General features: G+C 34.5%; 3 protein-coding genes and 2 non-coding genes across 6 annotated transcripts; 2 read left to right on the plus strand and 3 right to left on the minus strand.

Annotated features, from left to right (window-relative positions):
• The first annotated feature begins 18 nt into the window (after window positions 1-18).
• LOC129318668 (protein GRAVITROPIC IN THE LIGHT 1) lies at window positions 19-2,532 on the plus strand. Its single transcript, XM_054963557.1, has 2 exons — window positions 19-362; window positions 624-2,532. Exon 2 carries the CDS (start codon window positions 656-658, stop codon window positions 2,117-2,119), a length of 1,464 nt encoding a protein of 487 aa, XP_054819532.1. The 5' UTR covers window positions 19-362; window positions 624-655; the 3' UTR covers window positions 2,120-2,532.
• A 2,229-nt stretch (window positions 2,533-4,761) lies between these two features.
• LOC129317581 (transcription repressor OFP1-like) lies at window positions 4,762-6,561 on the plus strand. Its single transcript, XM_054961898.1, has one exon. It carries the CDS (start codon window positions 4,854-4,856, stop codon window positions 5,925-5,927), a length of 1,074 nt encoding a protein of 357 aa, XP_054817873.1. The 5' UTR covers window positions 4,762-4,853; the 3' UTR covers window positions 5,928-6,561.
• A 140-nt stretch (window positions 6,562-6,701) lies between these two features.
• On the minus strand, window positions 6,702-12,263 carry LOC129317580 (probable serine/threonine-protein kinase WNK4). Of its 2 annotated transcripts, none has more exons than XM_054961897.1 (7): window positions 11,445-12,263; window positions 10,453-10,596; window positions 9,684-9,907; window positions 9,444-9,601; window positions 9,063-9,366; window positions 8,496-8,822; window positions 6,702-8,125 (listed from the first exon to the last, which is right to left on the minus strand). In XM_054961897.1, exons 2-7 carry the CDS (start codon window positions 10,497-10,499, stop codon window positions 7,593-7,595), a joined length of 1,593 nt encoding a protein of 530 aa, XP_054817872.1. In that variant the 5' UTR covers window positions 10,500-10,596; window positions 11,445-12,263; the 3' UTR covers window positions 6,702-7,592. The 2 variants fall into 2 exon arrangements, with proteins under 2 accessions (XP_054817872.1, XP_054817871.1); XM_054961896.1 differs by having other exon boundaries at window positions 10,331-10,596.
• Window positions 12,264-19,495: 7,232 nt separating this feature from the next.
• LOC129319141 (small nucleolar RNA snoR114) lies at window positions 19,496-19,583 on the minus strand. Its single transcript, XR_008595451.1, has one exon. It is a non-coding gene; the product is annotated as a small nucleolar RNA snoR114 (small nucleolar RNA).
• Window positions 19,584-19,592: 9 nt separating this feature from the next.
• Window positions 19,593-19,663, minus strand: TRNAG-GCC (transfer RNA glycine (anticodon GCC)). The gene has a single exon. It is a non-coding gene; the product is annotated as a tRNA-Gly (tRNA).
• Between the last annotated feature and the right edge of the window lie 573 nt (window positions 19,664-20,236).

Below are 20,236 nucleotides of genomic sequence, written 5' to 3' on the forward strand. Positions count from 1 at the left end.
CTGATAAAAACTGCTTTCTTGTCCAAAAAAAAAAAAGAATAGCTACCTTCAAGATCAAAATATAGACGATCCTAGAGGCTTATCGGGGGAGGCGCAAATATTTTAAAACGAAAATAATAGGTCATTGGAAAAGGCGGTAATATTTTGTCAGTATTGTGCAGACAGCAGTCAATGTGTTCCGGAGCTCCCACTGAACCAGACGCGCTCGCCTTCACGGAACCTGCAAACTTTCAAATGTCAGAACCTGCTACTCCCCTACGCCCTCTCACCGCCACGCTTTTCTCCGACGCTCCGTCCCTGAGCCCCCTGAAAACCGTCGTTCTCTGCTCTTCCTCCCCCTCCAAATGTTGCGTCACCTTTAGGTGAGTTTCTGCCGCTCCTCTGCATTCTTCCTATGCTCTGACAGCCCCGTTTGTTCTCCTTCCTCTTTTTCTCTTCTTTTGGCGTTTCACTCAAGAGTGTTCATCCCCGTTGGATCATTTCGGAACTGGGAAAGCAACTTCTTTGAGCTCTACTATTGCGTGTCCTTGAACGGGAAAAATATCTGCCATTTGCTAATTTCTTTTTTAATAAATCTGAGATGCTACTTGCCTCCATTACCTGCGTTTTTGGCATTTTACCAGGAAATCCGGGTCTTGCTGGGTGATTGGGGTTTATGCTATGTTGGCTAATTAAAATCCAAAAACCCGCTTTCTTCCTCCCCTGGTTTTTCAAATCGCGTAGTATGACTTCAGGGTTTGATCTTCCCTCAGCAATGGAATGCCCAAATGCTACTAGTAAGTCCATTATCAAATCCAACTCAACCATGTCAGAAATCGTCTCCAAGTTCGCCATAGTCTGTAAATTGAAATCCATTGGGGTCTTCTCCTCTGAAATGCCCAACCTCCCTCACATGCACAAACCCATCTTCAATGATGCTCCTGCAAGTGAAATCCGAAGATGTGGTAGCGGTGATCGTTCAAGTGAGGAAAAGACTAAAAGCCACGTTGAGAAAGTTCATCCTCGGCCCATTGAAGTGCCGGCGAAAGAGTATGATAATGCTCGTGTTAATGTTGAGATGATGGAGATATTTGACACAGTTTCTGCCCTGAAACAGGCATATCTTCTGCTCCAGCAAGCTCACATCCCTTATGATCCGCACGGGATTGTTGCTGCTGATGATAAAGTAGTTGCTGAGCTCGAAAAGCTATGCAAGTTCAAGCGCGATTATAAGCAGAAACAATGCAGGAAAGCACGTTTCAATGTTTCGCAGCGTTCTCGTCTCCTGCGGACCGAAATGAAGGTCAAAGAGGCGTTGCTAGGGAAGCTGAAGTCTCAGAATAGTGCTAAAGGCTCTGAGATTCTCCGGCTGAGGCAAGAGCTTCATGATTTGGAGATGGGTAATAAAGCAATGGCAGAGAAGATCAAGCGGATCGATCTAGAGAAGAGGAAAGCCAGTGTTTTGAGCGCTGCTCAGTTCCAAGATTTCTTCAAGGCAGCTTCAAAGTGTATTCATGACTTTGCTAAACCTTTGATTAGTTTGATGAAAGCTTCAGGCTGGGACCTAAATTTGGCTGCCAAGTGGATTGAAAATGAAGCCGTTTACGCCAAAAGATCCGACAAGAAGTACGCTTTCGAGGCCTACATTGCTCGCAGGGTGTTTCATGGGATCCGCTTAACGTCTTACGATGTCGGGGGTGTCATGAAGTTTGAAGACCCAATTGATGCGCTGATGGAGAATCCTGATTCAGAGTTTGCCACGTTCTGCCGAGCTAAATATCTTCTGGTCATTCATCCGACAATGGAAGAGAAATTCTTTGGGAACTTAGATCACCGGACATTCGTACTGAGCGGGAAACATCCTAGGACAGAGTTCTATCAACTGTTTGCTAAAATGGCGAAATGGATTTGGGTCTTACAAGGTTCTGCGAGACCAATAAATCCTGATGCAACAATGTTCTCTGTGAACAGAGGAAGCGAGTTCTGCAGTTTGTACATGGAATCTGTTGAGGAAGAAAGGAATTTCACTGGTGTATCTGATGAAGAAAGATCAAACTACAAAGTTCAGTTCATGGTGATGCCTGGGTTTAGAATTGGGCAGACATTGGTGAAGTCTAAAGTTTATGTCTCAACTTCTTAGGGTGTTAATTAAATGGAGGGCCCTCTTAACTGGTAATTCAGCAGACAGAACATCATGAGTTTGGCACCAGGCTTTGGCTACTAGGTTATGTAGTCTACTAATCTTTCCTGTTAGAGGCTTCTAATATAATTTTAAGTTGCCAGAGTCTCTAATTTCTTCACTGAAATGTAATATTTTGGTCTCCCACATTTCTATATGAACTGTGAACAGACATTTGAGCGAACCAGTCGTTTACTCATTTTGATCTGTTCCGCTAATTATTAATTATAGAACATAGTATTGGTTGATGCAGATGATGTATGCTCCACAACTTATAAAATATTTTGCAAACTCGGGACAGTGTCTTGCTGTTTCATTGGCATGCTTTGGCAGGCACTTATGTGTAATATTGATTGAAGTTCGAGTTGATCGGATTGATATATTTTGACCTTTTTTATTTGCTACCAAACTTTTTTCGCTGTTTACTTGGTTTTCAGTCATCTGCCCTCCTTTTTATATTTGAAGGATAAATGACATGCTTTTTAACTTTTTTTATGTATAATTTTATTATATGTACACATTTATCTTTTATTTAAAAAATATATTTTGATTTTTAAAATACAAACAAACATTATTTGAAGATATACGAGGGTGTCATGCAACATAATAACACTTGAAATATGAAATGCCAGTTATCAAAGTTTAAATTGGAGATTTGTTATCAAGTTATTTGAACTCGAATGTTTTTTTAATTAATAAATGATCAACAAATTTCTCAATAAGAGGTTCGATTAGCGACTTTTAGATGGGCCGAATGAGATATTTGAACTGGACCTTCCGTAGTAGCTCAAATACAAGACCAAAGAAAGCCAATGTGGCCCATAATAAAGGAATATTTCGAGCTCAATATCACCTGGCCATAATAAAGGCAGTAATTTAAAACACTGTGCTACATCTGCTTTCCTCAATTTTAAACGCTCAACTAAAATTTAATCTAAATACTTAAAATTCAATATTTTGAAAAAAAAATATTGTTAAAATGCTAGGTTAAAACACCCCCCAAAACCCACACTCACATACATTCCAGTGAGCATAGACTATAGAATTCCACTCTACGCTGGCGAGATCTTTGACCACAAAATTGCTAAAATCGCATTCTAATTAGAGGATTAACATTAAATTAAAATAATTAACAAATCATTTTATCATCAATTAAAATTATATCTAGGAAGCTATTTTCTTAATTTGACTTGAGTTATGAACCAAAATTTTCTCATACTGTGCTGCTATTCACTTTTAATTTTTATTTATCACTTTTTAATAGGTTTCATTCCATCTCCTATTCTTTCTTCTAAATTTATTAGACACTACATATCAATATATAATTGACTTCAGTCATGGTAGAAAATTTATAATTAGTTAAACATGAGGTCTTTTATATTTAAATAGGCATTGGATACGATAAAGCTATATAAAAAAAAAATATCAATGCACAATCAAACATTCAAATTTCAAACAATAACGTAATACTATTAGAAAAAATGACATAATACAAAATTTACTTTTCAACTTCGTGACTTTTGTCACCCTCATGACTTGGTAAGGGGGGGGGGGGGGAACCTTCCGCTAGCAACAAATCTCAACATGGAAAATTTGGAGTCTGTTCTGTTTGCTCCACCTCAATCTCCTTTGCTGTGTGTCCAATTTCCATGAAGGTGGGTCAGTTTCCATGCACATCATGTCCTGGAATAATGAATAAAAAGAAAACAAGACTCTGATTTGAGATGCATACGCCAGCACTAGGCAAGTTGGGGGTTCTGAATAATAACTTGGTTGTTTTAAAGGGAATGGCTCTCATTACTCTTAAACCCAGAAATTAAGCTGCCACCTCCAGATGGGTCTCACCTGTTCGCTTTGTTCATCATTACTATTCACTAACCTTATATCTTTACCTCCCCCCCCCCCAAACAAAGCGTGAAGAAAAAAATTATTAATTCAAGCCATTCATTACCCATAATTAGCTAACTTTTAATACACTTGGGAATTCTGATTTGAGAAAGCATGTGGCTGTTGAAAATTGGACCTTCCAAGGGGCAAAACTTTTTTATATTCTCATTTCCAGTTTTGGTTATGATTAAACAAATTGCCGGGAAAAAGTAGAAACTCTGCAGTGCAACTTGTTGGGCTTTTCAAAGTAATATCTTTCTCAAAAAATCTTAGATAAAGATGATCTATAAATCATATATAAACTAAATATATGATGAGCAGGTATGGCATGGTTCAGTCTTACTAAATGTGTCTCTTACAGCTAATGTGTCTCTTTATTCTTAAGATTTCTCTGTTTAAATCTCAAACCAAATTGTTGATTAATTGCAAAGGTTTGCTGGCACAACCATAATACACTAATACAGTTATTACCAGGGAATTGATGATATAATAAGGTAGGTGCGTGCGTGCGTTCATTAAAACCGAGCTAATGATGTTATTTGTAGTTGACACGGCAAGAGTATTGCTGATGGTAATGATAGATATAGTCATTTGTGGACACACTTGGTCCCCCGCTTTCATGTCAAAACTTTTATAGTGGACCACCAGCATTATTTTATTTCCTGTTATAAGGCTAGCTTTCAGTTCATTGAATCTTCGATTTCAACTCTCGTGAATAAGTACAATTCTGAGATACCCCGGAGAAATACAGAACTCTGCTGAGAGATCAAGAGTGTGTCGTGTCGAGCTAGAGGCATTTTATAATCTGATGGGTAATCACAGGTTCAAATTGTCAGATATGATACCAAATGCTTGGTTTTACAAGCTCAAAGACATGAGCAGATCAAGGAAGCAGAAAGGTTCTCATTCTGTGAAGAACAAAGCAAGCTCACCAGCAATGTCCCAGAGGTCGCCGCCAGCTTGTTTGCACTATTTCCCCACTGAACCTTACAGAGCTGGTATGCTTTTTAATTCACCAATTCACACTAAAGTCGCAGACTTTCCGTTCACTGATTCACCAAGAAGGTCATCCAAGAGAAGAGTTCAGAGGAAAACTATCTACAAACCTTCTCCCTCCGTTGTGTCCTCTGTCTCAACCACTTGCAGCTGCCATTGGACTCGGCCTAATCAAGCCGAATCTCCGGATTTATATGCCTCTTCCATTAAGAGTTCTTCCTCTGAATTAGATCTCTATGAATGTCTTACATCCGAGTCTGAAGAGTGTGATAGCCCAGCAGCTCCTCACATGTTCAATGGGTTATCCCCTGACTGCAGTTGCAGGGTTAGTTCTTCCACTAATGATATCATCATAGACATGAACAACGAATCATTTGGTGTGAATCCTGAAAAGCTAGATGGGTTTGATGCAATTTCAAAGTTAGGCCTTCCTCCTATATTGACAAAACCAGTGAGGTTTGATGATCAGGTCATTGAAGAACCTCACTTGCCATGTTCATGTAAAGTGGAGGAAAGCAGTAGAACAACAGCTCCAAAGTCCTCTGCTAATTCAAGAGGCATAAGACTTAGAGTCAATTCTCCAAAACTTGCAAGCAGGAAAGTTCAGGCCTGTGTAAGAAAGAGTGTATCCTCATCCAGTGCATGCAAGGTTTCAAGGAACACAGGGTTTCCTGAAGGTTTTGCAGTTGTCAAGTCCTCAATTGATCCACAAAGAGATTTCAAGGAATCAATGATGGAGATGATCACGGAGAACAATATCTGGTCATCAGAGGATTTGGAGGATCTGCTAGCTTGCTATCTCTCACTGAACTCCAGAGAATACCATGAACTCATAATCAAAGCATTTGAGCAAGTCTGGTTTGACTTGGCTCAACTCAGAATGTAAACTTTATCCAGTGCTTGAGTAAAGCTTCGTTTGGATCATTCCACCACTTTGGATCCACTTCTGTGTTGTATTTTTATGGTTTCCTGGGATTTAAAGAAAAAAAAAAACTCCATTTTGACAACCTCAAATATGGCGTGGGAACACAGAGTCTCGTGTCAATGACAAATTACTTGAGCAGAAATTCTTAAAGCAGTATAAGAAGTAGGGGCAACATTGTAGAAATGATCTGACATTCGGCAGTTGCAATAATTGTGCCTTTATATGCATTTTACAAATGCAATCCAAAATGCACTCACAAGCTTTGTCATTATACACATTATCAGCGATTTGAGAGAGAGAGAGGAGAAAAAATAGCAGAGGTGAGAACACGTAAGATATTGCCTTGCCCGAGTATCTGTATACGAATCACAAGTGTTCATAGAGAAAAGGAACCAAATTCAGCAAGCATTGATGATCACATGATCATCGCGAACAGGCTGGTAGAAATAATCAAATGAAAGGGAGGACCACAAGATCATCACGAACTAGTCATTTCGTTATTCTGGAAACCTTCCATTATTGCACAGTTGGTCAGTCCCTACGCACAGAAATATTTATAAGTTCTTCCGTTCTTTTCCTTTCCTTTTTTTTTTTTTTAAGAATGAAAAAAAAAGGAAATCTTGTTGAGGCAGAGAGTGCTGATTCCGGCCAGCCTCGGTTTATACAATATATATTATTAATATATCTCTCATGATAGAGCTCAATCTCACGTGAGAACAGGATTTGACAGTATCATTCAACAAAGATCCAACATAATTGGGCTTCATCATCAAGGAACAAACATTATAATTGTTTTCCTACAAGCATGATCATATACTGAAAAACCGGTCGTTTTGCTCCAAGCCTGTCATAATAATGATTTCGACTATAAATGCCTTTCTTGGTTATAACACCGCTTAACGCAAGAGAATATCTTGGATAGATCACAGATCAAGTTGGTCGAACTTTGGATGCTATTTTAGGTCAACCTAAGAATTTCATATATTGCTATAAGATTTTGTGTGTATGTGTGTGTTTTTTGATTTACTTCACTTATCTTCCGTAAAAGCGGCTTCCAAAAAGGTCAATTCACCACATAAAACGAGGCACGTGCATCCTGTCTTTTGTGTAAGATGCTTAGCCAGATTGAGCATATATCGCACTGATCTATCAATTATTGGCATCATATGGAAAAATGCATCTCAACACAACAACCGTACAAAAGTGACTGCACAAACATACTTGGTGGTGTTGACTTAGGCAAGTAATGTCCACATGCTCATCAAGAGCAAGCAATTCTGTGGCCTCAAATGAGAACCCAGATGGATAAGTAATAAAACTACCACCATCTTCGATCTCATTACTGGTCGAATTGCTTCAGCGTTTACCCTCATATAGAAAATATTAGTGCATGCTGGTTCAGCTTTCCTTTAGGAGACTTGCTTTATGTTTCATGAACTTTTTTCTTTTGGCAGCACAGTATACTCCATCCACATCTTACACGTACTATTAACTAACACCCCTGGCAAGGCACTTTGAGATGGATTTTTTTTTTTTTTTTTCACAATGTGCCAACCAGTTCTTGAAAACCCGATGATTCCACATCCGCCTCGATCATTCTCTCTATCAAAAGAACAAAAGATTATGCTATCTATATTTTTCACTTTTGATATTCAAAGAATAACTCCCAAGTTCTTGTCCCTTGCCACTCCTTGGAGATTTCACATCCAAAGCACCACATACTGGTTGTGATTTTTTTCTGGGAGCTTCAAGAGGATTCTGAAATCCAATATTTTCCACAGCTCCGACTGTCTTGAATAAACGTCTCTTGCTTACCTCATCAACTAAGGAACGGTGTAGTAGCTGGCTATGTACATCAACAAGTGAACTGTTCCTTGTCAATCTACGATTGTCTATCTTCTTGTTTTTGCTAGTAGATGAAGCAGCATACGGTCCTACTATAACTTTACAGTAGTTGCAGCTTGTTCCAGACGGAGACAATCCATTGCTTAGTTCTTCACCAGGGGAAAACATTTTACATTTGTGACTCTTAGTGATTGGTAGTTTATCCTTTTTTGTATAAGTCACACTGTACTCCTGGTCATCCGCATAAACATAATTCAAATTGGAATATGTCCCCTGTGAAGAGCATCTGGAACTGGAATCATCAATCAAGTCATCTGCAACCAAATTACATGGCAATGTTACTATTGAGACTGTGATTTGTTTAACTTGGAATTTATATAAACAGCGATTTATGGGGAAGGGAGTATTATTTCAATACCAAGAGAAGATATATATTGAATTCCTTTCTCTGTTATATTTAATTTTTTTTAAAACACCACACCTCCTGTTTTGAGTAGTGTCATTTCCAATAGCAAACTAAACTAACGTGAAGTAATCATGTCCTCAGGAACACTGTTTTCCCAAGGGAGTCCTAGCAAATACCCTCCACGAATAGCAAACTAATTACTCAAGAAGTAAACCACCTCAAAAAGGACATTTACCATGGCAATAGCACTAAGGAGCAAAGGGACGAAAGAAACAAACCATGAAGCCAGTAATATCCATTGGGCAGTTCCTCAGCTTTTGTGATTATGCCTGATACTGATTCTTGGGATGATGAACAAGATGATAATGAGTGAAAATGATATCGAGATTCATTGTTGTCATCATTCTGATAATTGAACATATGAGAGGTGTCTAAACAGTCCCTCCTCCTTTGTGGCAGCAGAGCAGATATCTCTGCTTCAATCATACTTGAAATTTCAAATGGCTCCCAATCTGTGATCTCCAACTCCCTCACCATCTCCATTGCAACGTCAATGGGAGTATCCGTTAAAATGTCAAAGGGAAAATAAATGTTCCTTGCAGAACCTGTAGGAAAAGAGAGAAGGAAAATCATTTCATCACTTCAGCCTGGAGGCTTGAACTATTCCCGAGCTATCTTGCTATACTTTCTTACAGTTATATCTTTAGCCAATATTATGACTAAAATCCACTTATAAACTAAGATGTTACTATCAAATCGTAAGCATGCACTCTGATAGGCTTGAAAGATGCTTTGTTTGAAATAAACGGGAGAAGACATCGAGCTTTAATGAAAAGGTTAGGTACCATCTTTATCAGTAAGTTGCACTTTGAGAAATAATGTATCATCCTCCGGATTCAGCTTCCCAGTGATTTTCATCCCGGTCCTGTGTGAACCATCGGTCAAACGCAATTTCTCTATCTCAATGTCATTCAACAGTGGCTTTTGAATCTCAAACTTTGTATTTGATATTGTGTCATTAGATGAAAGAAATGGATCAAGCAATAATTCTTTTGCTGATGGTCTTTCTGTTGCTGTTACCAAGCATTTTCTAACAAACTTCTGTGCTTCTGTGTCTTCAATCCGAAAAAGTGCTGCAGGTAGCTTTCCCTGGTCATGAAAAGTTGCGCCCAATTAAAACTCAACTTCACAAATGACCATGAATTTGCACTAATTTCTGAACTTACCGATGTTACTTTTTTGTAGATCTGTGCAGGATTAGCACATTCACTGTATGGATATTCAGATGTAAGCATTTCCAAAACACACATGCCAAATGAGTACACATCAACAAGTTCATTGTATTCTTCTTCATATAATTCTGGTGCCATGAACTCTGGGGTGCCTACCATAAAGAACAGAATTTTAATCCATGAAAAATGAAGTAGTTCAGTTACTGCAACACCCATAACTATCAAAATAAGTACCTATAACACTGTGGGCAGAATGGGAACCACGGAGAATAGCTGCTAGTCCTAGATCACCAATTTTCACTTGTCCAAGATGGCCATTGACAAATACGTTATCACATTTGAGGTCCCTATGAATTACTGGAGGATCATGGTCGTGTAGGTAAACAAGACCTTGTAAGATTTGGCAAGCCCAATTCTTTATTGCTTGTATGCCAACTTGCTGATATTTCTTCCTGTATCTGTACAAACATAGGCCAGAAAATTATCAACCATCTGTTGAGTACCTAAAAAGACAAAATAATGCAATGGACATTTCACGTCAAGGACTGCAGCCAGGAGGCAAAACATACTGAAAAATCCCACAAGATCACTATAGTGTTCTTTCTTAGTTTCTAATCTCCAGTACATGCTTCATAAAATCATATGAATAAGTTAATCTTCAGATTGCAAAGACTGTATAAGACAAAATCCATTTTCTGACTGTCAGTCTAAACATCAAACAAATCAAACAATATAGAATTCGTGTATGTTCATGCAAAGAAGTTCTAATCTAATGAAATACATTAATTGTCAGGAAAGAGGTATGTGGCTTAAATTCTGGCTAACAAAGATATAGCACGACCAATCTGAGGAAATACATTAATTGTCAGAAAGAAAATTACTCTCTCAGTGTCCCTGAAGTGAACATTTCTGTTATGAAGTTGAATGTCTTTTTATCAACATCAATCCAGGAGGTGTAGAATCTTATGATGCATTGATGCTTGAGGGTACTGAGAAGATGAACCTCTGAGTAAAGCCGCTGCAAATCATCAGGTGTGCTAAGTGCCGCATTGAGTCTGACCTGGTTCCATGCCACCTCTATTCCAAGGACCTCATCAAAAGCTTTGTATACTGTTTTCATCGCTCCTTTTCCAAGAATGTCTCCAAACTAATGACAAAGATCAAAGAACTTGGTCACAAATGAGATGGATGATGAATTCTTAATTCCTTAGTCATTTCAAATGAAAACAACAAAAAATTCATGGTCTTTACTTTCCAACATAACCAAAGTTTTCTAGATGCTTAATTGCATCATTGGAATAAAATACTAAGCATAGAGCCAGGTAGATTCACTTAACGGTCATTCGAATGGTAAAGGAAACCAAAAAGTGTTGCCCCCTCATACAAACCTGACCCTCAAAACTTTAGTAGTTCCATGAAGATTGCTTTAGACTTCACAACACCTATGTAAACAATAGACTACAACCCCATAAAAATGACCGATATATCTGTTAACTCAAAGATTTTATATATTACTTCAGTACTTGAAAGTTTTTTTTTTTTTTTCTTTTTTAAAAATAACCCACAAAATATGTGGTTCTCAAAAAGATTGATGGTATCACTTTAATACCTAAAGAAGGAAGAAATTGAAACGAGATTATAATTTTTGCAGTTGCTTATAAGTGCTATGTTTAAGCCAGGATTCCTTTCAACTAAACGAATTTTAAAAGTTTAGCCACCATAAGAAACACCAAAATTGGTAAGAATCTAACCAAAACACAATATCACAAGGTCCAGCCTCCGCACAAAAATATATACGGGCAGAGTAACGGCAAAAAGCATTCAACAACACACATGTACACAGATCACCGTCTCATAATGATTCATCTCGCTTATCCCATTCACGTGGACCAGAAACTTTTAACCTAAGTCAATCAGCATAATAAACGCCAGAAACGAATGCAGAAAAATAACGAAAGATTGACAGAAACATGGGATTGAGACATTAGAACTTACCCTCCCATAGCGACCACTTGGGTCGGTTTCCACGTAACCGGGGTCTCCTTTAATATCATCCTTGTGTTCTTTACCGCCATACATGTTTGATCCTCAGCTACTTGCTCCAACTAACAATCACTTTCTATACTTCAAACACTTCTAATTAGCAAATAAAACTTTTTGCAGGAAAAAAAGAGCAGAAAAATTATATCCTGTTGGAGCAAAATCTTAAATCCGAGGCTCTGTCTCGTGGCTTGCGTAGGAGAAGACACCAAAGAATAGCCAGAAGAGCCTTGACAACTCAATACTTCGCATTATTTTTCCCACCTCCACAACCGCGCATGTAAAGTGGTCGTAGTCCTTAGCCACCATTTGCTGTTCCTTTTCTTGTTCCTTTTGAAAACGAAAATCACAGACGCAAGATTTGACGCGACAATACAATTGAGGTGAAAGCATAAGCTGATAATTCTCGCACAAACGTGACAGGTTCCTGCAAATCCCCTTTTCCCCAATAAGTTTGATGGGGTCGTATCACGCAGTTGGATTCTGGGCAGGGTCAGTTTCGGGTATTCACTGTGCGAAAAAGAACCGTCGCTTTGCATAGGACCATGAGGTAATCCTGATAGCACTCGGGCACGGAACTAGAAGAATCCGTGGCCACGTTTTGTGGCGAGCATCTGCGTGGATAACAGAGTATCCCAGAAAAACCAAAAGTAACAATAAAAATCAGAACTCGGCAACAGCCAGAACGCGGAGCAAAATCAGACGATTGGAAGCTGAGAAAAAAAGGGAAGAGGATTTTTGAGGGCCGAGGAGAAGGTGGAGAGCTGAGGATGTATATAGCTTGAGCACATATGCAGGGCAGAGAGAGTAAACGGCATACGATATGATTAAAATATTTGGTGGGCGCCGCATTGAGTGAGGTGGCAGCATCGAAGGGCTTGTGATAATGTCACGCAGAAGAAGATTCCAAATTTTGGGGCGTCATAGAAAGTCCGGTTTGGATGCACCATGGTACTCGTTATTATGATCACATCTAAACCATTCAACTTTTAATTTAAATGATTTAAATTTTTTAAAAAAATATATTTTTTATTTTTATATTTATTAAAATAAAATTATATAAAAGTATAAAATAATTTTAATAAATTTTTTATTTTTAATATGATTTAAATTTAATTTAAATGATTCAATTTAATATTAAAATTTTTATAATTGATATACATTGACTATTTAGATATATTTTGCACATGCCAGATTAACTACTGTTTTATAATTTTAATATTAAAATTATTTTATAATTTTTATTTTAATAAATATAATATATAATAATATTTAAAATTTAAACTATTTAGATTAAAATTTAAATGATTCAGCTTATGACCCAAACTCGTTCCTGTCATAGATGACAAGGTTGACTTTGGAGAATGGACTCTGGCTCCACCAGCTGGCTCTTCCTGCCATGGCTGTGAATCTGTGATATCAAATTGGTGGAGGCACCTTCTATTCGCATTATTATTCATTTCGCAGTCACGTTTGGTTATCGTTTATTTATAATGTGTTTGGATACTCACTTTTCCCAAATCCAATAATTTGTAGCTTTTGGGTTTGTTTAAAATTGTTTTTATTTTATTATTTTAAAATTGATATTTTATAAAATATATTTTAAAAATAAAAATAATAAAAATATATTTGTTTATTATTTTTTATTTTTCAGAACAATAATTTTAAAATATTTAAAAAATATTTTTGTTTCGTTGTTCTCTAAAACAATTTTTTTATTTTTTATTTTTAAAAATAATTTTTAAAAATACATTTTTAAACAGATTATTTTTATTCTTTTATTTTAAAAAACAAAATGTTCCTATGAGTTGTCAAAGAGGCCTAAATTTTATTTATGTTTATTGCCGGGAAAGTCTCATTAAACTTTTTTGGATGTGACATAAAAAATTACTTTTTTAAAAAATATTTTGTAAATTTTTATTTAAACTTTTGAAAATAATAAAAAAACATATTTATTATTATTTAAGATTATTTTAAAAAATTACTTTAAGTAGCTTCTGAAAATGATCTAATGTGATGGATGAGAACGAGTATTTTAAAGAGGTAAGATATTTGATAAAAAAAAGAAGAAGTGAAATATACAAAGATATCATAAAATTTTAAAATAATATAATAATAAATTATTTTTATAAAAAAAATCAAAAAAATGTCATAAATTTTAAAAAATAACTAACTAATAATCACTATTTTATTATAGTAACTAAGTATAAAATAATGTCTTCTTTTTTATAAAATCTCCACAGAATAAATCTCTTTTTATAAAATATTTAAACTACCTAAAAATTATTTATTCTTTAATCTTAAACAAATGGGCTAATTTGAAAAAATTCTAAATTTTTACTGTAGGTTCAGAATATTAAAACGAAATAATTTTTTACTTAAATGATTAAAATGCTCTTCAATTATAATTATCATTATCAAAAAAAACAAGTCAACTTAGGTTTCTTACAAATAATATCATTGAATAACACATCAAGTTATAGGTTTCACAATTAATATTAATAAAATAAAAATGTAACTTGTTGTTATTATCATAATATTACTTGTAATAACTGTAACTTGAATTTTTATTCTAATAATATTAATTATAAAAATAATAATTTATTTTATTATTATAACAATGTTATTTGTAAAAATTGTAACTTTTTTTTATTCTATTAATATTATTTACAAAAACTGTAACTTGATTGGTTATTACAATAACGTTATTTATAAAAAATGTAACTTAAATTGTTATTTTAGTAATGTTATTGTAAAAATTATAGCTTGACTTATTATTTTAATAATATCAATTATAATTGAAAAATAATTTGTTATTCAAACAAGCAAATTTATTTTATTTCACCGTTTTGAATTTATAATGAAATTTTAAAATTTTTTAAAACTCAACTAAAATTATGTCATATTTAATCGACTTTAATAAAGTTCTCTCATTATTGTTTATCTAGGGTTTTGTATACTGATTCAGTTTGTAGAGATATTAATTAATACTTATACAACACTAATTGATTAGAGAGAATTACAATTAGATCGCGTAAAAAAATTAATTATTATAAATTTTTGCAAAATTTTAATATAATTTTTTCGATTGATTAATATTTGGTTCAATGTGAAGTCGATTTTTTTTTAAAAAAAAATAGTTACGTACAAGTTTTTTGGAATTTGGCTTACGTGTTTCTTCCTGCAGAGATGATCCGCCGCCTTTTGAGATAAGATGCATGCATTTCTCTATTCTCCAAAACGTCATTCAACTGCCATAAATTCTCTTGTTCTGACAAGTACGTTTATCTTACTTTCAGAACGTGACTATGTGAAATTTAAATTTTTATAAAAAGATTTAATACCGACCGAATGTCAAACAGATTGTTAACGCATCTTAGTCACTTAATATGATATTTAATAGTATAAGCCCCTCATGGCTTCATGCTGCGGATCAAGTCAAAGTTTTGCTTCTTGCGATTGCATAGGCCCAGGGGTACTCACTCAAACAATCTTTAAAATATAAGTCATTCTTGACTTACTTGTCATCCGTTTTCCATCAAAACTCTACTGTGTTAAATATAATTCTGTCAAATGCATGCCGGTGCCAATGGGGAAAGCATCACTTCAATTACAATAATATAGATGTATGTTTAAAATAAAATAATATATATACAAAGATTCATCGGTGAAAGAGAACCAATATTTAATTGACTGAACCACAAAAAGTCTCATGCCGTTCAAAAAACTTTTTTCAAGAAATCTCAATTACATCATCTTTCTATTATACAAAGAAATAAAAACAAAGATAGAGGTGATTTACGAATCAGTGTAGGATGAGTTATTACATTTGATGCTTTATAATTCAGTTGTCCAGATTACATGGTTTGAATGAGACGTCTCAGGTGATTTTAAGGCTATGTTTGTGCCACCCATATTTTCAGTTTTGTTCTTCCTTTTATTTTCTGGTCCTAGATTCTATAATGATTGAGAATAAATGAATCTAGTGAGAATGAGAGATTCAAACATATTTTAAGCATGCATGAAACAATTCACAAGAGTATAAAACGACTTTCTGCAGCATAATTTCTATAACTAAATTAAGGGACCAAGGAGGTTCCATGTTGGGTTTTTAAGACATTGCATAGCTAAGCTGACTCAGATTTTAAGTTTGTAATTTCTGTGAAAACTTAAACTTTTTTTTAAAAAAAAAAGGAAAGGAAAGGAAACACACACGCACACGCGCGCACACGCAAAAAAAAAAAAATTTGCTTTATGATCATTCAGTTCTATATAAATAATTGTTGAGATACATATATAATTTCGTCAACGACGAACAAATTAAAAATTGCTCACTGTGACGACGAGCGACATGAAGGAAACGCGCGCAGGTGATCAAATCATATATATATATATACATATAGAAGTTTTAAGCTTACGATTCAATTTGACAACAACTACATATTAACAATTCTTTTTATTTTATAAAAAGATAATAAGTCTTTTACTTACCTAAATTTGTCACATTAATCTTTAAAAAGGTTAAAACTTTTGACGGTTCGATTATATTGATGATCGATCCTACGTACATGCAGATTTAAAAGTCTGAAATATATAAGTCATGCATGTGACATGAGAGTGACAGATCAATGTATGCCCGATATTTTTATGAGATATATATATATATATATATATTTGGGTTGGCTTGAAGACAAATGAATATAATAGTCGTCCAATAATAATATACTATCAATTAAATGTAATCAAAATGTTGTCATATGAAGGTTGACCAAATTGAATGGACTGAATCATAACATATTATAATGGTGGTTTTCGGTCTCCATATAACCATTGTTTACTTGACAATTGACAGAGTAATTTTCGCTAATTGAATAATTTTAAAAAATTAGTGGGCACCTAAAAACTATGTTCTTATGTACATCGGACAGTTGACCAGATTTGAATGGAGTGAATCACAATATACGAACATTTTCAAACTGATAACACGTAAAATGTCGTTTACTCGATAGTGATCCTTCATTGGTTTAGCTTCGTTCTTACCCGAAAACTAGATCTATCGTTTCATACTTTAAATTATCTCTTTGCAGAAGCAGATTTGACTTGTTTTCTTAGATGTCAGCGTAAATATCATTTTTTCCTTGAATTTTTTATATTCATCATCTAAAATAGTCCACCAATTTCATTTGCCAACAAAAAGATGCTTTCCCTCCACTAATATTTATAATAAAAAATTGGGAGAATGACACAGAAGCCCCTGGATCAAAGAAATGAGCACCGAAGGCTTAATATATTTTAAATTTATTCTACAGACTCAAAGACCTTATACAAATATATTTTGTGGTGAAAAAACTCATTTACCACTTGCTTGGAAAATAACATCATGTGCAAAACCTCATTATATTGTATATGAACATTCTGTTATTTATACTCATGAAAAATCTATACATTATTGTTCAATACTAAACTATCTAAGATATGTATAATGAACAAATATTATATTTTTGATGTTTGGATTTTGTCGTGTTACGTTATATATAGACATTTTGTTGTTTATACACACAGAAAACTTGTATACTTTTTCATCTAAAACTGTATGGACTATGTATAATGAATATATATTGTGTTGTCAATGTATAAATCTTGTCATATTATATGCAAATATTTTGTTATATATACACATGGAAAATTTGTACAATTCAAATAAGGGAAAAATAAGTTTTTTAACTAAAAAAACATACTTGCATCTAAGGCTTTTGGGCCTGTAGAATCAATTCAAAATGTATTGGATTTTGTCTACAATTTTTTTTTTTTGGTTTAGAAGTCTTAGGTGCCATTCTTCCTAAGAAATTTCCAGCCTACATGTGACCATAAATTTACATATCAATCTCTCTTGCACGGATATTTGATTTCTCTTCATGAGCTACCTCTACCACAAATTTAAATAACTCAAATTAAATTGTAAAAATACTCTCTCCAATATTATTTATAAAGCAAATAAATAAATTTTGGAATCTTATTTACAAGCCATATCATTAAATTTTTATGACAAAATTTTCATTTTACCCTTATTCAAACAATATCTCCTTATATTTATAAAAGCTATTGGTAAGAGAAAGTATGTTAAAGTATATATAACTAATAAAGATAAAATTGAAAACATAATTATTAAAATTTTAGAAAGAGTTAGTGAATTTTAAAAATTTTCTTGATTTTAGTAAAATATCTGAAAATAACTTATACATATAAAACCAAACATCAATTTGCATTTTTTAAAAAACTATTAAATCTAAGTAACAAATTTAAACTAGATGATTTATAGTCACAAAGGACTCTTCACTAAATGAAGAGAAGCCATTTCCCACACGCCTTGTTGTGGGCACTATGCAGGGAAAGCACATGTAAGTTTATTGAGAAGTCAATATTATGAAAAGAACGTTACTTATGAAAGGCTCCAATTGCAAAGCTTTTAATTGACTGGTCTTTTAAGGAGCGCTTTCTTTTTAAACTTGCGCTTACAGCTCACGCAAGTTGATTTAATGTATACTTAAATGATACTTAACTAGAACTTTCTCTTCCACGAATCCAAAATAAAATTGAGAGAGTATGATTTGGTTTGATATTAAATTGGATCTGACCACGAAGGAAGTGGGAGGCAGAACTCCATTACTGAGATTTCAAGATCTTCGATGAACAGAGAAAAGATGGCAATAATTGATGATGAAGCTGACATACAAGCACAAAAACTATCCAACTGCACTATAATTTGCTTTGCTTGTGTGTATGTGAACACGTGCGAAAACACGGCTCGTAAGGGGAAACAGGGTAGGTGAGGAAGTTAAGTGGAAAAGATGAAGCCAAATAATTGATGAAAGTGATGAGTATATATGAAATAGAATTAGAATTTGGGTGCGGATGAGTAAGGGTGTTTACGGGACGAGACAGGATCGGGACACTCCCGTCCCGTGTCCTGTCCCGAAAAAAAAAATCGGAATTAAATTTTGATCCCGTGTCCCGTCCCGTCTCGTTAAGAGTTAGGACGGGATGGGGACAAGATCGGGACGTTTCGCCGTCCCGATAAATGCAATAATATTGAAAAAAGATTTGAATAATAACATTTGTTAAAATTTTAAATCATATAATTTATTAAGTTTACAATAAAAAACAACACAAGGACATAAATAACAATAATTTAAAATTAATTATTGAATTATATTAATCACAAGTACACATTATAATAACAAATACAAGTGATCTTTATGCTATAAGATTAGCAACAATAGGCAAGTCAAATATAACATCAAATCATTGTTCTTCTGCTTTAGTGAAGATGTACTAAGTTAATTACTCTTTTAAAAATAAAACAAGAAATACGTTATAAATAAAATTTATTAAATAAATAGGTATAAGAATAAATTATATTAATATAATTAATATATTATAAAGAAAGATATCGTCATGTTTACTCCATGCCACTAAAATTATCAATATAAAAAAATTTTAATTTTAAATAAGAATTGCAAGTATTAAATTATAATTGATATAATTAATATAAGTATAAATTATATTAATATAATTAATATATTTAAAATAAAAAATAATATATATAATATTCGGGACGGGACGTCTCGATAGTAACCCCGTTCCTCCCAAATTCCTTCCCTGTCCTGTCCCGTAAAGTCTCGTTTCGATTATTTTTAAGCCGAGACAAGACCCATATTGAGACGATAGCGAATCAATCTGGATCCAAATTGAGCACCCCTGTAGATGAGTAGGTGGAACAGGCAAAAGCACTACTGCTACGGGACAGTGTGTTGGTATTGTGGGGGAGGTTACATTGCAAACACAAGGTGGGACGACCTGTTTCATTATTTGCGGTCATTGAACTCTCCAACACACACCACATGGAAATTATATTCAATCTTCTCTAATCACATATAGCTAGCAAGACAATACTTCGTTAAAGAGCAATGAGAGCGTATCCAAAAAAGTGAGGGGACAGAAAGGGAGAGCTCAGATGCGCCGCTAATCGTCCCAAGATCTGACGGTGGTGACAGAATAATCCATCACAGTTTGCGCAGATAGTCGTCACCGCTCTGCCGAAGAAGCACCAGCCGGGAATCGAACCCGGGTCTGCACCGTGGCAGGGTACTATTCTACCACTAGACCACTGGTGCTTGTTACTTTTCATATTGAAAAGAAATAGGATATTTATAATTCTCATTAATTTTTATTCCGCGAAACTGGTGTCCGTTGATGGGAAGTTCAGGAGGCCACTAAATTCGAGCAGGCAAAAAAAACTTGAAGGCTATCGCCCAAATTGGTGATCCACACACACAATGTTACTGCCAGCGTCGTCTAATAGTTGCTTTGAAGATTTGAGGTCCGGTAGGGCCTCGGATTCTTGCTCCTTTAGATGCGTTGCTAATTTGGTGATGCATGCATAATGTCAAAGCTGACGAAAGGCAAGCAAATCGCTTGGGTATTAAATATTAATTTAGTTGACAACTTACGTTTTCTTTAGAAATTACTTCTTTTGGTTCTATTTACAAGGTGGAGAAATAAATTTTTTTAAATCTTATTGATAAATTATATTATTAATTTTTTATTACAAAATTTTCACTTTCCCATTCATTAAATATCAGCGAACAAAGTATGTTTTTTTTGGATCAAGCAAGTAGAACATTAATGGTGGGGTGGGCCTGGTTATGTGGGACTTGATAATGATCGCTCTTTCATCTTTAACGATG

This window comes from Prosopis cineraria, unplaced genomic scaffold (assembly GCF_029017545.1).
Source record: "Prosopis cineraria cultivar Desert tree isolate PC_DT_omini unplaced genomic scaffold, ASM2901754v1 PC8, whole genome shotgun sequence".
Lineage (NCBI taxonomy): Eukaryota > Viridiplantae > Streptophyta > Magnoliopsida > Fabales > Fabaceae > Prosopis > Prosopis cineraria.

Coding starts and splice junctions, on each gene's coding strand:
- LOC129317580 (XM_054961896.1), bottom strand. CDS start 11,528: ATGTATGGCGGTAAAGAACACAAGGATGATATTAAAGGAGACCCCGGT. Junction 10,597..11,444: donor CAAGTGGTCGCTATGGGAGG/GTAAGTTCTAAT, acceptor CTTTGTCATTAG/TTTGGAGACATTCTTGGAAA. Junction 8,823..9,062: donor GCAACTTACTGATAAAGATG/GTACCTAACCTT, acceptor CTTTTCCTACAG/GTTCTGCAAGGAACATTTAT.
- LOC129317581 (XM_054961898.1), top strand. CDS start 4,854: ATGGGTAATCACAGGTTCAAATTGTCAGATATGATACCAAATGCTTGG.
- LOC129318668 (XM_054963557.1), top strand. CDS start 656: ATGCTATGTTGGCTAATTAAAATCCAAAAACCCGCTTTCTTCCTCCCC.